General features: G+C 36.9%; 1 protein-coding gene across 1 annotated transcript in view; it reads left to right on the forward strand.

The window, feature by feature from the left end:
- The window catches only part of ZNF385D (zinc finger protein 385D), a 932012-nt gene that overhangs the window by 210673 nt on the left and 704843 nt on the right, over positions 1 to 16496 (forward strand). The window contains exon 2 of the mRNA XM_034993847.1: positions 15837 to 16055. Within this exon, the coding sequence (XP_034849738.1) occupies positions 15837 to 16055 (219 nt within the window). The remainder of the gene's footprint in view (positions 1 to 15836; positions 16056 to 16496) is intronic.

Genomic DNA, 16496 nt, shown 5'->3' on the forward strand with positions numbered 1-16496 from the left:
ACTTGGCAGCTTGCTTTTTCAAAGCTAGCAAGGGAAAGAGTCTCTCTTCACCTGATAGGCATTGCGGTCTCCTCTCATGTAACATAATCATATCTGCATAATTACATACATCCCATCACCTCTACCATATTCTGTTGGTAGAAGCAAGTTATGGGTTCTGCCTACACTCCAGGGGAGTAGACTATGCAAAGGTCTGACTACTATCTTAGGGCATGTCTGCCACAGTTGGAATGCACAAATTGTTTCAGGGAATTTTCTCTTGATATGAGAAAATATTTTTATGCAGTCTGAAGATATTCTGAACTATCAGTAGTATCTTCTCTAATCCTTGGATACCAGGGCGGGGGTGTGTGAAAGGAAATATTGAAATAAGAGTAATTATATCATTCATAAGAATGGTTATGATAAAACTGCATGCATAATATCATGAGAAAGTCTGTATTATAAAAAAAAAGACATATGGGGGCGCCTGGGTGGCTCAGTTGGTTAAGCGACTGCCTTCAGCTCAGGTCATGATCCCAGGGTCCTGGGATCGAGTCCCACATTGGGCTCCCTGCTCTGCGGGGAGCCTGCTTCTCCCTCTCCCACTCCCTCTGCTTGGGTTCCCTCTCTTGCTGTGTCTCTCTCTGTCAAATAAATAAATAAAATCTTAAAAAAAAAAAAAAAAGACCTAGACAACAGCTGATATCACACAAATAACAAAATATATCTGAAGAAGATAAAGTCCATGAACAAAAAAAAAATCTTGGGACTTTAAGTATTATGAATAAGACAAAGGCAAAGCTGTTTCTTGAAATAAACAAATAATTCAAGCATCCAACTGCTGAATTTGCAAACTTAAATCTTAATTGCAATACATACCAGTTTCACTGTTTTTTGGCATGTAACCAATCATCAGGTCATCCTAAAGTCAATATAACCTACATTTTCACTCTCTTCTCAAACTCCATAGAAGACTAGGATATTTGCTTTTTTGGGAGTGCTGATACCCCCAAGTGCCTAAAAGGTGCTGCACACAGAGGGGGTGCCATAAACAAAGACTTGCCTTTGTTTTTATTTTTGAGATTAAACTATGAGCTCTTGCATGCTCTCAAAGATATTCTAGCCATGATTTCATGATGGGTCACTTGAAGAGTAAGGTAGGGTTTTCTTTATCTGAGGCCTCACACTAGAAATTCTGATTCTGAGTTTACAATTCTAAAAGCCCACTGTCTAAGAAGGGAAAAGAATATATTTAAAAGTTGCATTCTGGGGGGAGGAGCAAGATGGCAGAGGAGTAGGAGACCTGGATTTCATCTGGTCTCAGGAATTCAGCTGGATAGGGATCAAACGATTCTGAACACCTACAAACTCAACAGGAGATGGAAGAAAAGAATAGCAACAACTCTCTCATCAGAAAAGCGACCACTTTCTGGAAGGTAGGACGTGTGGAGAAGTGAATCCGAGGTGATATTCAGGAGGATAGATGGCGGGGGAGGGGGCCTCCGTCGGCCGCTTCTGGCAAGTGATAGAGCTGCAGAGCACAAAATCAGAACCTTTAGAAGTCGGCCCCGCTGAGGGACGTCGCTCCAGTGGCTAAGCAGGGGGTGGAACCCTCGTGGGACAGTAGGGTCTCAGGACCCTCGGGGTCACAGAAAGACCGGGGGTGCCTGAGTGTGGCAGAGCTCCCAGGTATCGGAACGGGGAAGTCGGCTGCAGAGATGGAGCCGAGGAGTGGGCTCTCAGCTCAGGGTTGCCATAAACAATGATCCGCGGCACAGTTGGGTCACTGCTCCTCCAGCAGGGACCCAAAAAGCGGCAGATCCAGGGAGACTCACCTTCCTCTCCCGGGAGGAGCGGCACAGAAGCGCACTGCAGGGATCTGCTGGGTTTGGAGACTCCACACAGGGTCGGGTGCCAGAGATAGAAATGCTCGGTCACTGGCCGGGTGAGCACGGAGTGCGGTCAGAGACCGGGGAGATGGGAGTGACTGACTGCTTTTCTCTGGGGCTGCACTGAGGAGAGGGGCCCCGAGTTCTCAAATCCTCCGGGGCGGAGATTGGGAGGCCGCCATTTTCACTCTCTGCCTCCAAAGCTGAACGGAAAGCTTACAGGGAACAAAAGCTCCTGAGAGCAAACCCGAGCAGATTACTTAGCCGGGAGGGGGCAAGGGCGGGGCAATTCCGCCTCCGGCAAAGACATTTGATAACCATGGCAACAGGCCCCTCCCCCAGAAGATCAGCGAGAACAGCCAGCCAAGACCAAGTTTACCGATCAATGAGAATGGCAGAACTCCAGTGCTAGGGGAATACTGCACATAGAATTCATGGCTTTTTTACCATGATTCTGTAGTCTTTCAAAGTTAATTTTTTTTAACTGTCTTTTTTTTTTTTTGAATTTTTCTTTTTCCCTTTTTCAACCAACATCTTATCAATCCCTTTTTTAAAAAATATTTTTATTTTTCATTTTAGAGTCATATTTTATCCCTTCATAGTAGTTACCCATATTTTTTGCATATATATATAAGTTGTTCTCTCTTTAAAATTATGAGATAGTTTCTTCTAACAGATCAAAATATACCCTAAATCTCTAGTGTATGGTTTTTTACTATCCCCAGAAAGGACTGGCATGATATATTCAGAGCACTAAACGAGAAAAAATATGGAGCCAAGAATACTATATCCAGCTAGACTGTCATTGAAAATAGGAGAGAGAAAAAGCTTCCAGGACAAACAAAAACTGAAGGAATTTGCAAACATGAAACCAGCCTTACAAGAAATATTGAAAAGGGTCCTCTAAGCAAAGAGAGAGCCTAAAAGCAACATAGACCAGAAAGGAACACAGACAATATACAGTAACAGTCACCTTACAGGCAATACAATGGCACTAAATTCAAATCTTTCAATAGTTACCCTGAATGTAAATGGGCTAAATGCCCCAATCAAAAGACACAGGCTATCAGATTGGATTAAAAAGCAAGACCCATCGATATGTTGTCTGCAAGAGACTCATTTTAGACGCAAAGCACCCCCAGATTTAAAGTGAGGGGGTGGAAAACCATTTACCATGCTAATGGACACCGAAAGAAAGCTGGGGTGGCAATCCTTATATCAGACAAATTAGATTTTAAACCAAAGACTGTAATAAGAGATGAGGAAGGACACTATATGTATCCTACTTAAAGGGTCTATCCAACAAGAAGATCTAACAATTGTAAATATCTATGCCCCTAACATGGGAGCAACCAATTAGATAAAGCAATTAATAACAAAAGCAAAGAAACACATCGACAACAATACAATAGTAGTGGGGGACTTTAACACCCCTCTCACTGAAATGGACAGATCATCTAAGCAAAAGATCAACAAGGAAATAAAGACTTGAAATGACACACTGGACCAAATGGACTTCACAGACATATTCAGAACATTCCATCCCAAAGCAATGGAATACACATTCTTCTCTAGTGCCCATGGAACATTCTCCAGAATAGATCACATCTGAGGTCACAAATCAGATCTCAACCAGTACCAAAAGATTGGGATCAATCCCTGCGTATTTTCAGACTACAATGCTTTGAAACTAGAACTCAATCACAAGAGGAAAGTCGGAAAGAACTCAAATACATAGAGGCTAAAGAGCACCCTACTGAAGAATGAATGGGTCAATCAGGAAATTAAAGAAGAATTTTAAAAATTCATGGAAACCAATGAAAATGAAAACACAACTGTTCAAAATCTTTGGGATGCAGCAAAGGCAGTCCTAAGGGGAAAGTATATAGCAATACAAGCCTTTCTCAAGAAACAAGAAAACAAGAAACTTTCAAGTACACAACCTAACCCTACACCTAAAGGGGCTGGAGAAAGAAGAGCAAATAAAGCTTAAACCCAGCAGGAGAAGAGAAATAATAAAGATCAGAGCAGAAATCAATGAAATAGAAACCAAAAGAACAGTAGAACACATCAACAAAACTAGGAGCTGGTTCTTTGAAAGAATTAACAAGATTGATAAACCCCTGGCCAGACTTATCAAAAAGAAAAGAGAAATGACCCAAATCAACAAAATCATGAATGAAAGAGGAGACATCACAACCAGCACCAAAGAAATACAAACAATTCTAAGAACATATTATGGGCAACTATATGCCATCAAATTAGATAAGCTGGAAGAAATGGATGCATTCCTAGAGATGTATCAACTACCAAAACTGAACCAGGAAGAAATAGAAAACCTGAACAGACCTATAACCACGAAGGAAATTGAAGCAGTCATCAAAAATCTCCCAAGAAACAAAAGCCCAGGGCCTGATGACTTCCCAGGGGAATTCTACCAAACATTTCAAGAAGAATTAATACCTATTCTTCTGAAACTGTTCCAAAAAATAGAAATGGAAAGATAACTTCCAAACTCGTTTTATGAGGCCACCATTACCTTGATCCCAAAACCAGACAAAGACCCCATCAAAAAGGAGAATTACAGACCAATATCCTTGATGAACACAGATGCAAAAATTCTCACCAAAATACTAGCCAATAGGATCCAACAGTACATTAAAAGGATTATTCACCACGACCAAGTGGGATTTATCCCTGGGCTGCAAGGTTGGGTCAACATCCGCAAATCAATCAACGTGATACAATACATTAACAAAAGAAAGAACGAGAATCATATGATCCTCTCAATAAATGCAGAGAAAGCATTTGACAAAGTACAGCATCCTTTCTTGATCAAAACTCTTCAGAGTATAGGCATAGAGGGTACATACCTCAATATCATAAAAGCCATCTATGAAAAACCTACAGCGAATATCATTCTCAATGGGGAAAAACTGAGAGCTTTCCCCCTAAGGTCAGGAACGCGGCAGGGATGTCCACTATCACCACTGCTATTCAACATAGTATTGGAAGTCCTAGCCACAGCAATCAGACAACAAAAAGAAATCAAAGGCATCCAAATTGGCAAAGAAGAAGTCAAACTTTCACTCTGTGCAGATGATATGATACTTTATGTGGAAAACCCCAAAGAGTCCACCCCAAAACTGCTAGAACTCATACACGAGTTCAGTAAAGTGGCAGGATATAAAATCAATGCACAAAAATCAGTGGCATTCCTATACGCCAACAACAAGACAGAAGAAAGAGAAATGAAGGAGTCGATCCCATTTACAATTGCACCCAAAACCATAAGATACCTAGGAATAAATCTAACCAAAGAGACAAAGAATCTGTTCTCAGAAAACTATAAAATAATCATGCAAGAAATTGAGGAAGACACAAAGAAATGGAAAAACGTTCCATGCTCATGGATTGGAAGAACAAATATTGTGAAGATGTCAATGCTACCTAGAGCAATCTACACATTCAATGCAATCCCCATCAAAATACCATCCCCTTTTTTCAAAGAAATGGAACAAATAACCCTAAAATTTGTATGGAACCAGAAAAGACCTCGAATAGCCAGAGGGATGTTGAAAAAGAAAAGCCAATTGGCGGCATCATAATTCTGGACTTCAAGCTCTATTACAAAGCTGTCATCATCAAGACAGTATGGTACTGGCACAAAAACAGACACATAGATCAATGGAACAGAATAGAGAGCCCAGAAATGGACCCTCAACTCTATGGTCAATTAATCTTCAACAAAGCAGGAAAGAATGTCCAATGGAAAAAAGACAGTCTCTTCAACAAATGGTGTTGGGAAAATTGGACAGCCACATGCAGAAGATGGAAACTGGACCATTTCCTTACACCACACACAAAAATAGACTCCAAATGATTGAAAGACCTCTATGTGAGACAGGAGCCCATCAAAATCCTAAAGGAGAACACAGGTAGCAACCTCTTCGACCTCAGCCGCAGCAACTTCTTCCTAGAAACATTGCCAAAGGCAAGGGAAGCAAGGGCAAAAATGAACTATTGGGACTTCATCAAGATAAAAAGCTTTTGCACAGCAAAGGAAATGGTCAACAAAACCAAAAGACAACCGACAGAATGGGAGAAGATATTTGCAAATGACATATCAGATAAAGGGCTAGTATCCAAAATCTATAAAGAGCCTATCAAACTTAACACCCAGAGAATAAATAATCCAATCAAGAAATGGGCAGAAGACATGAACAGACATTTTTCCAAAGAAGACATCCAAATGGCCAACAGACACATGAAAAAGTGCTCAACATCACTCAGCATCAGGGAAATACAAGTCAAAACCTCAATGAGATACCACCTCACACCAGTCAGAATGGCTAAAATTAACAAGTCAGGAAACGACAGATGTTGGCGGGGATGCGGAGAAAGGGGAACCCTCCTACACTGTTGGTGGGAATGCAAGCCGGGTGCAGCCACTCTTGAAAACAGTATGGAGATTCCTCAAAAAGTTGAAAATAGAGCTACTGTACAACCCAGTAATTGCACTACTGGGTATTTACCCCAAAGATACAAATGTAGGGATCTGAAGGGGTATGTGCCCCCTGATGTTTATAGCAGCAATGTCCACAATAGCCAAACTGTGGAAAGAGCCAAGATGTCCATCAACAGATGAATGGATAAAGAAGATGTTGTATATATATATATAAACACAATGGAATTTTATGCAGCCATCAAAAGGAATGAGAGCTTGCCATTTGCAATGATGTGGATGGAACTGGAGGGTATTATGCTGAGCGAAATAAGTCAATCAGAGAAAGACATGTATCATATGACCTCACTGATATGAGGAATTCTTAATCTCAGGAAACAAACTGAGGGTTGCTGGAGTGGGGGGTGGGTGGGAGGGATGGGGCGGCTGGATGATAGACATCGGGGAGGGTATGTGCTATGGTGAGCATTGTGAATTGTGCAAGACTGTTGAATCACAGATCTGTACCTCTGAACCAAATAATGCAATATATGTTAAGGAAAAAAAAAAGTAGAAGAAGGTAGCAGGAGGGGAAGAATGAAGGGGGGGAATTCGGAAGGGGAGACAAACCATGAGAGACGATGGACTCTGAAAAACAAACTGAGGTTTCTAGAGGGGAGGGGGGTGGGAGGATGGGTTAGCCTGGTGGTGGGTATTGAGGAGGGCACATTCTGCATGGAGCACTGGGTGTTATGCACAAACAATGAATCATGGAACACTACATCAAAAACTAATGATGTAATGTATGGTGATTAACATAACAATAAAAATTTTTCAAAAAGTTGCATTCTCTATCTCATCCTCACATTCCCAGTTTAATTTTGTATATGAATCCTTGGATATTTAGTAAGCTTTTCTTCACCTTGTGAAAACCATAATCTTATTGAGACTGACAAATTTGGTTTAATGCCATGATATAATAAAAACTCTAATTGAAATAATAATCCATTAACCTTGACTTGTCTCCTGTAATCTTTTATAATATCATTTTCCTATCGTGAAAGAAAATAATAACTAATTAAAATGTCCTAATTTTTAAAGTTCCACAGTGATATTTAAATCAGAAAACTATATAAAACAGTTGCTGCTCATTAATAGAGAACTTATAGTAACATGATTATTAGATTGATTTTGAGTGTCTGCTTTTCTGTGACATTCCTCCAATTTATTTTTAATATCTGATTTTTATAGCTAAATTTTGGTGAATTTACATGTAATTAATTAGATGTACTATATATATACATACCATAAAAGCTGAATATTTTGTATATGAATATGTGTATATGTATTATATATTTGAAAAATTACAGTAATGGTATTTTTATGCCTAGTGTTATGGGAATCTCCAGATACTGTAGTTTTAATTTTAAATTCATACTGCACTCTAGTGGGGAATGAGATCAATGCAAAATTGCTCTAATGTTGGTACTTTAATCACGTAATTATGGACTATTTATAGTTTTAAAATTGAAAAGTACAAGAATGTTGTGATCTATAATTTTCTCTAAGGTGAAATGCTATAAATGTAATTAATATATTATGCATATGATTTGACCATTACAGTAAAATATGATTTTTTTTTCTAAATTAGTCTTGAAAACAGAGGAAAATTGACTACTGAAATAGTTCACTTGGTTTCTTGCAGCATATCTGGAATATTTATCTGTATCTATATAGATACAGATATAACTTATGCCATGTAGTCCTAATTTAGGGAAATGTTGAATAAAACTCAACCCTCATTTTTTTTTACCAAGAAGATAAAAGAATGGTTAACTTTCTTCCATAAATTTCAAGAATGACGATTAGATTTTAAAATATTTACTTTTTGGGGCACCTGGGTGGCTCAGTCAGTTAACCATACAACTCTTGGTTTCAGCTCAGGTCATGATCTCCATGGGTTGTAGGATGGAGCCCAGTATTGGCTCCTGGCTCCTCACTCAGCAGGGAGTCTGCTTGTAAGATTCTCTCCCTCTGCCCCTCCCTCCACTCATGCTCTTTCTCTCTCTCTCCCAAAATAAATAAATCTTTAAAAAAATAAAATGCTTGTTGTATTTCATTTATGATTCTAATTTCAAGAAGCAACTTCATTGAAACCTTTGACAACAATGTTTGTCATCACTAGAATCACCTTTCAGATACCTAATGGCTATTTTATTTTTTTAAGTTATATGAGATCTTGCCATTTGCAACGACGTGGATGGAACTGGAGGGTATTATGTTGAGCGAAATAAGTCAAACAGAGAAAGACATGTATCATATGATCTCACTGATATGAGGAATTCTTAATCGCAGGAAACAAACTGAGGGTTGCTGGAGTGGGGGGTGGGGTGGGAGGGATGGGGTGACTGGGTGATAGACACTGGGGAGGGTATGTGCTCTGGTAAGCGCTGTGAATTGTGCAAGACTGTTGAATCTCAGATCTGTACCTCTGAAACAAATAATGCAATATATGTTAAGAAAAAAAAAAAAAAGAAGGTAGCGGGAGGGGAAGAATGAAGCGGGGGAAATCGGAGGGGTAAGCAAACCATGAGAGACGATGGACTCTGAAAAACAAACTGAGGGTTCTAGAGGGGAGGCGGGTGGGAGGATGGGTTAGCCTGGTGGTGGGTATTGAGGAGGGCACATTCTGCATGGAGCACTGGGTGTTATGCACAAACCATGAATCATGGAACACTTCACCTAAAACTAATGATGTAATGTACGGGGATTAACATAAGAATAAAAAAAAAAAGAATATTGTCTCTGGAAATTTTATTCCAAGTAACCAGTATCCAATCATGTAAGAGTAGTATAGTACTATTTTTTTAAGTATTTTGCTCTGTGAATACTTATTCAAGATGTTCACAACTTTTATCTGATTTTTAATATGACCTTTGAAATGTTTTCTTCAGAATGCCATCTTACAGTTGTAGTTATGAGATTGTATTCTCAAAATAATGATTAAATCTTTGTTATATTTTTTACCTTCTTTTTTATTGAGCCAGTCAAGTAAAGTCATGCAAGAATGAATTACAAACTCTATAAGGATTTATACAGATTGTACAAAGTACAATTTCTCCTTAACTGAAATGGTCTAGAATTCCATGTCCTCTCCAATAAGTACTTTTTCTTTTTCATAATAAAGCAATTGAGAAAGCTCTTTATAATATAATAGACTCTGTAGGGAACTTCATATCAGTAGATTCCTCTTTTCAGACAAAGTTTGTTCTAAAAAATTTGAATAGTATTTACATGTCTGCTTTTATTTTCTCAAAGAAATTGATTTTGAAACAAATAGACAAAATTTATCACCTCTTGTCCTTGTATAAGTACTTTCAAAACTCAAAGAATTAAAGCTGCCTTTCAGTTAAACTTATGAGTTCAGTTTTTTTTAGTAGCTAGCTGTTATCCACCTGAACTATTCATTTTTCATATCTGTAGATTAAATATTTATTTTATTTTCATCTAATGACAAATGACTGCTACATACATGGTCATACCAAGGTTTCTAAAGGTATTTTTAGTGTTTGCTATTTAGTTATGCCACTGTTTATGGGAACTGGTTTGTGCTAAATGTGTTCTATATTATAAGTCCCTCTCTATTTCATTTAAAAAATTTCTATGGCAGTAGAAGCCATTGAAAAAACAATAATCATTTAGATTAGTTTATTTATGCCATTTACTATTGTATGATTTTATAGGTCATTTGTAAAACCCCTTTTAAAGTATGGTTTATTGTGCGCTAAACTGCCTGTTGGCAGATGTGATCTACTGCCCCCTTCATAATATTGTAGAACCTTAAGATTCTTGAAGATTTTAAAGGCTTATCCGTTTGATAAGGTAGCAGATCCAAGAACAAGGGCTAAAGGCAACCATGGGCAAAACAATGGAACCTGGCTTGTTAACTTTGAAATAAAACACCAAAATTATCTGTAGAGAAAGTTTTCCACTCAATTAAATTAGGTTTGTTTGTCAAATAATATACACTCCTGTAAATGCTTCTAATTTTATGCTAATGGTTGTTGATTGTTTTGGTAGGGTTGAAATACTAACCAAAAATGGAGTTTCTGAATTCTTAATATGGAGATTGGTTGGATAACAGTGTGTGTGTGTGTGTGTGTGTGTGTGTGTAGCTTATTCTTCATCCTGATTGGAACTTATCATAAATAGACAAAAGGCCTCAAAAGGTGTGTTAAATTTTTCATTAATGGGTTGGTTGATTATTTAAGAGGCAAACTGAATTCAAGAAAATGGCTTGGAACTGTGGTCCATATTGGATTTCCCACCCTTTCCTGTCTGAATTGCATTCCTCCCCAGTTATATGCAGGGCAGCTGGAAAATTCTGGGCCTTCCATTCAAGGATGTGAGCCTTTATACTTTAAGTTCACATATCGCAACTGAGAAGAGAAGAAAATGTAATTTTTAAAAAAGTTTTATTTTTATTTAAGTAATGTCTACACCCAACGTGTGGCTCAAACTCATGACCCCAAGATCAAGAGTCACATGCTTTTCTGTCTGAGTCAACCAGGCACCCCAGAAAATGTAATTTTAAGTGAATTTAAAATACAGAGCCAAGATGGTTGGCCACGCATGAGGTGGTGATCCTTTCCTTCACCCTCCCAATCACACAATTTATTTTTCCTGCTTGGAAATAAATGAGCAAGGGATGAAGAAAAGAAGAGAAGCTTCTTTCTTAGTTCTTTCCCAGTGTATGGAAGTTCCAAAGAAATTCTGGCTTGATGCATCAAGAAGAGAGAGAATGGTCCCTGACCTTTCCCCAATCTAAAATAAATACATCTTTTATTTTAGTATAGTTTTAAATTTGTAGAAAAGTTGCCAAGTTACTAGAGTTCCCATATACCCCACCAACCCAATTTCTTCTCTTGTTGACAGATTAGTATGGCCCATTTGTCACAACTAATGGACTAATAATAATATATTAATATTAATGAAACTGCATAATTTATTTAGATTTTATTTCTGTTTTTTTTTTTTTTTTTTCTTTTTAACCCAGTGTTCTGACTCTCTTTCAGGACTCCATCCAAGATACCACCTTTCATTTACTTTTAATATTTCCTTTGGCTCCTCTGGGCTGTGATAATTTCTCAAACTTTGTTTTTGATGACCTTGACAATTTTCAGGAGTAACAGTCGGGTATTTTGTAGTATGTCCTTCATTTTTTTGTCTGATGTTTTTCTCATGCTTTGACTTGGGTTATGTGTTTTTCTGAGAAAGACACGTAGAGGTGAAAAACCATTCTCAACACATCATATCAAGGATACATGCTGTCAGCATGACTTATCACTGTTGTTAGCCTTGATTACATAGCTGAGGTAGTGTTTGTCAAGTTTTTCCACTATAGAGTTACTTTATTATTTGGAAGCAAGTCACTAAGTATAGCCTGCTCTTAAGGGATAAGGAGTAATGTTCCATCTTTCTTGAGGAAGGGTATCTATTTAAACTATTTGGATCACTTCTTCATGGGGGGTTTGCATCTTCTTCCCCATTTATTTTTTAATATCAGTATGTATTCCTTGATATTTTATATTTAAAGTATAAAGTATTTTATACTTTGGACTATAATCCAATAATATGGTATTTAGTTGGTTGTTCCAGCTTTGGTCATTGGGACCTCCTTCAATTGGCTTCTATGTGTACTCCCCAACTTTTGATTATTAATAAGTTGGGTTACACCAAACTTAGGGTCCACCAGAGTTATGGCCTTTTACCCTGGGAGTGATGTGGGGGAGAAAAGATCAGCAATTTTCAAGATAGTCTTAAAACCAAAAGCTGGTGCTTTGGTTCAAGTGGTGACATGTAAGCTTCTACCTCAGAAGGTTCCCAAGTGGGTCAAAACAATGTACTATAAATCAACTTCAAGAACCCTATTGTTTCCCAGGAAAAATATTGTTTCCACTTTTATTTTTCTCAAATTATGCTCAGATACATGGTTTAATATAGTTTACCACAGACGAGTTCTCTTATGTACCCCACCTTTTATTTCTATGATCATAGGATTAATTTAAACTTTTTGTTTACAAAATTTAAAACACACACACGTGCGTGCATGCACGCAAGCAAATACCTAATTCCTACAGTAATCATCCCTAGGATAATTTTAATCCTTAAACCTATTACATGATACAGTCTAGATCCACATTATTATGTAAAGCCACAGACTTTCAAAGTGTCTTCAGTGGTTCTGAGGGATAGAGGTTAGGTGGAAAAAAATGAGTTAATTGATAAAATAGTTTGGGTTCCAAGCTAGTTACCTAAAGCCTATGTAGGACTACTGAATTTTTTTTCTCAGTGAAACTCAAATGAGCAAAATTTCCCTTCCAGAAGTTAAGTGATAATTTTATCATGTGAGGACTAAGAAATTACTTATGTATATCACCTCCTACTTTAGAGAGTGCCATTTGAAACATTGCTGTTTTCTTGCAAATTCTATAAATGTTTTGTGACCCCAGTCACAAGAATTTATTCAAGATTTCCTTTTTTTTCTAATGTTCATACCACATGGTTAATATATCTTACTTTCTACTTCCTTTAAGAGTTGTTATCCTTGCCTCTCCCCCTCCCAGTACAAAATTATTTATCAACTCTGGTGACCTAGTCTTCACTTTCTTTAGTGATCAGGGAAACCCTCACGTGTAAGCAAATAAATCTCATAGCCTTGGTAGAAAATTTCTTCTCCAGTATTTTCTCCTACTAAATTGTTGGCAGACATTCTTATTTTCTAGGTCAAGGTGGAAATGTGAATCAAGAAGAAAATGTTTCCTTCCAAACAGGCATATATTTATTAAAAATGATGTATCACAAAGGCTCATGTACTGGGACTGTCTGTGTAGTTTGGCCTAGTTCTGACAAACCTACCATTCATTCAGTAGGATACAGGTTCTCTTTTTTTGGCTTATTTCTTTCAAATATATTGATATTTATTTATTTATTTATTTATTTATTTAATTTATTTATTAAAAGATTTTATTTATTTAGTTGACAGAGAAAGACACAGCAAGAGCAGGAACACAAGCAGGGGGAGTGGGAGAGGGAGAAACAGGCCTCCTGCTGAGCAGGGAGCCCGATGTGGGGCTCGATCCCAGGACCCTGGGATCATGACCTGAGCCGAAGGCAGATGCTTAATGACCGAGCCACCCAGGCGCCCCCAAATATATTGATTTTTAAAATAATAAGTATAGTAAGTGGTCATTATGTAAAATTTTGAAAATGAGAAAAAGATGTAGAAAAAAAGCTAACTCTAATCTCACCATTCAGAATCAACTACTATCATTTTTTCTAAGTTTTATTTGTGTTTTACATAGTGTAAACATTTGTAAATTTACATCCTGTGTTTGTTTTTTAATTATATAGAAAGAATTTCCCATGTTACAAATTTTTTCCGATCTGTTTCATTGGCTATATAATATCACAATGATTATTATTATTATTATATTTTAAAGATTTTATTTATTTATTTGACAGAGATAGACACAGTGAGAGAGGGAACACAAGCAGGGGGAGTGGGAGAGGGAGAAGCAGGCTTCCTGCTGAGCAGGGAGCCCCGATGTGGGACTTGATCCCAGGACACTGGGATCATGACCTGAGCCGAAGGCAGACACTCAACGACTGAGCCACCCAGGAACCCTAATATCATAGTGATTGAATGCACCATCATTTACTTAATCTTTTTCATGGTATTTGAGATAAAAGACTTTAAACATATAAATCAGCTCTAGACAAGAGAAGTTTTGAAACATTCTGAATACAAACCTGGAGTAGATACTTAAATTCTTTTCTTTAATATAAAATAAGAAAATCTAGGGGCACCTGGGTGGCTCAGTTGGTTAAATGTCTTCCTTCAGCTCTGGTCATGATCCCAAGGTCCTTGGATTGAGTCCCACATCAGGGTCCCTGCTCAGTGAGGCGTCTGCTTCTCCCTCTCGCTCCCCCCACTTGTGCTCTCTCTCTCTCAAATAAATAAATAAAATCTTAAAAAAATAAAATAAGAAAAGCTAATTTTTAAATATATTTTGCTTTAACTAAGATTATGTAATCATTTCACGAAATCTATTTTCTTTTCAATATGACCACTTAAATTATATGTTTAATATTTTGTAATAGGGGCTACTTGAGTAAGAAAGATGAAACTTCCTTCTTAAAAAGAGGTTAACATATTTTAAATAAATTGTTCCTCCCAAAAGTATGAATTATATGCTTTTACTCCTTTTGGAAATTAGATACTTCAATATTCTTTGATTCAAGTATTAGGTATTTGGCTTGATTTAGTAGAAAAATTTTGATTGTTAAAATTATTTTAGCATTTATTATCTCATTCACCTGATGCCAAAGCCCATCTTCTAATGATCTTCTTATCATTATCAGTAAGTTGAATAATGGTAAGGACCATCCTCATCTTGCTTATCAGTTTATCTCCAGCACCTAGGAGATTGCCTGCCACACAGTAGGCAATTACTAAATGCATTTTAAAATAATTGTTGCTTTCCTCTGCCAATACTTTCAATGACAATAAAATAAGTCCTTGAGAAATCTGGAAAATTGGAATGGTCCCAAACCTGGACCATAAGAGTTGTACAGAGTCCCATGTAGTGAAAACATAGAAAAATTTTAGAAAGGAGCCATTGTTTTAAGTAATTTCTAAATGAATAGTAAAATATGTATTGCAGTAGTTAATTATTACCATGTTAAAGCCAGAGGTACTGGAATTATCAGTGGCCCTTTTCTGTTGGATTTGAGTATACAAAGCACATATTTATCCTAAAATAATATATTCCATTGTAATCCATAGATAAGTTACACTTTTTTCACCCTACTTATGAAGATACCGTGGGTATTCAGAATCTCTTTTGTGCTCCAGGTATAAAATATAAAATTTTAGGTACTGAAACAATTTCAGCATTTTTGTATTTGTAGGATATATCCATCCAGATATAAGTGACTTTACTTAATGTGCAAGGAATAGAAAAACAAGAGAAAGTTATTTAGTTGAATCAAAAGGGAAATATCTAATACATTAATACATGCTAGAGAACAAGATGATGAAGAATTTGGGATTTGAAGATTAATAAAACTGCTCTCCTACTGTACCATTTATTTGCTGTGTGACCCTAGGCAAGTTATTTAACCAGTCTCAACCTTAGTTTCTTCAGCTATGAGACAGGAAAATCTATAGTGCCTATTCTATTGTCAAATGATTGAATGAAAAAATGTATGTTAGACCCTTTTCAGACCTTTAACCCACTATCTGACATAGAAAAAACAAAGTGAAATGTTTCTCATTTGTATTCCATTAAAGAAGCTAACTACTTTAGATAGTACGAAAGTGATGCACTAAAAAGGGAGGAAGTGGAAATTTTGAATTCTTATTATCTAGAACAATGCTTATTTGCTACCCAATTCAGTACTATGAAAGAATCTGGAGGTCTTGATCAGCCTGTTCATAAATTCCTTTGCGCCCCTAGATTTCACATGTGCACATGATGGAGAAAGTGAGGCTGAATTTTTACCTGATGACTTTGAAGAAAAACCGGAAAGAGAAAAGAAACATACCAATTTCACTTTGTGCAATGTTTGTAACATTCAGCTGAATTCGGCAGCTCAAGCACAAATCCACTACAATGGCAAATCACATCAAAAGAGATTAAAACAACTGAGCAATGGGATGCTGAAGAATGACAATGGTAAGTTTTTCTAAAAATATATTCTCAATTTTACATCATCAGCTTAAGTTATTTGTGTACCTGCAGATGTACACAAGAATAGACTAATCTATTTTTAAAACCAGGACAGAACATTAAATAAAAGCTTTATCAGCACAGTACATTAAATAATCTCTCACAGCGTTTTGGATGAAAAGGGGAAATTTTGTTTGTGGTATATATATTTAATTGTATTAGGATTGTTTTCATGACCCTCCAAGATATTTGTTATAATTTGAAAAAGTTGATGTTAGTGTTCCTTGATGTTCACCTTTAATGTAGTTTTTTGGAAATGGACATCCTTTTAAATTTTATATAAAACAATATTTAGAGTTTTTGTTTTTGCATGTTAAGGGGCTTCAGTTGGTTAGTAAGATTGCAGTTAAATTGAGCAAAATACATATCTTATGAACTAGGTGTTTG

This window comes from Mirounga leonina, unplaced genomic scaffold (genome assembly GCF_011800145.1).
Source record: "Mirounga leonina isolate KUSES-001 unplaced genomic scaffold, KU_Mleo_1.0 Mir_115, whole genome shotgun sequence".
In the NCBI taxonomy this organism is placed as follows: Eukaryota; Metazoa; Chordata; class Mammalia; order Carnivora; family Phocidae; genus Mirounga; species Mirounga leonina.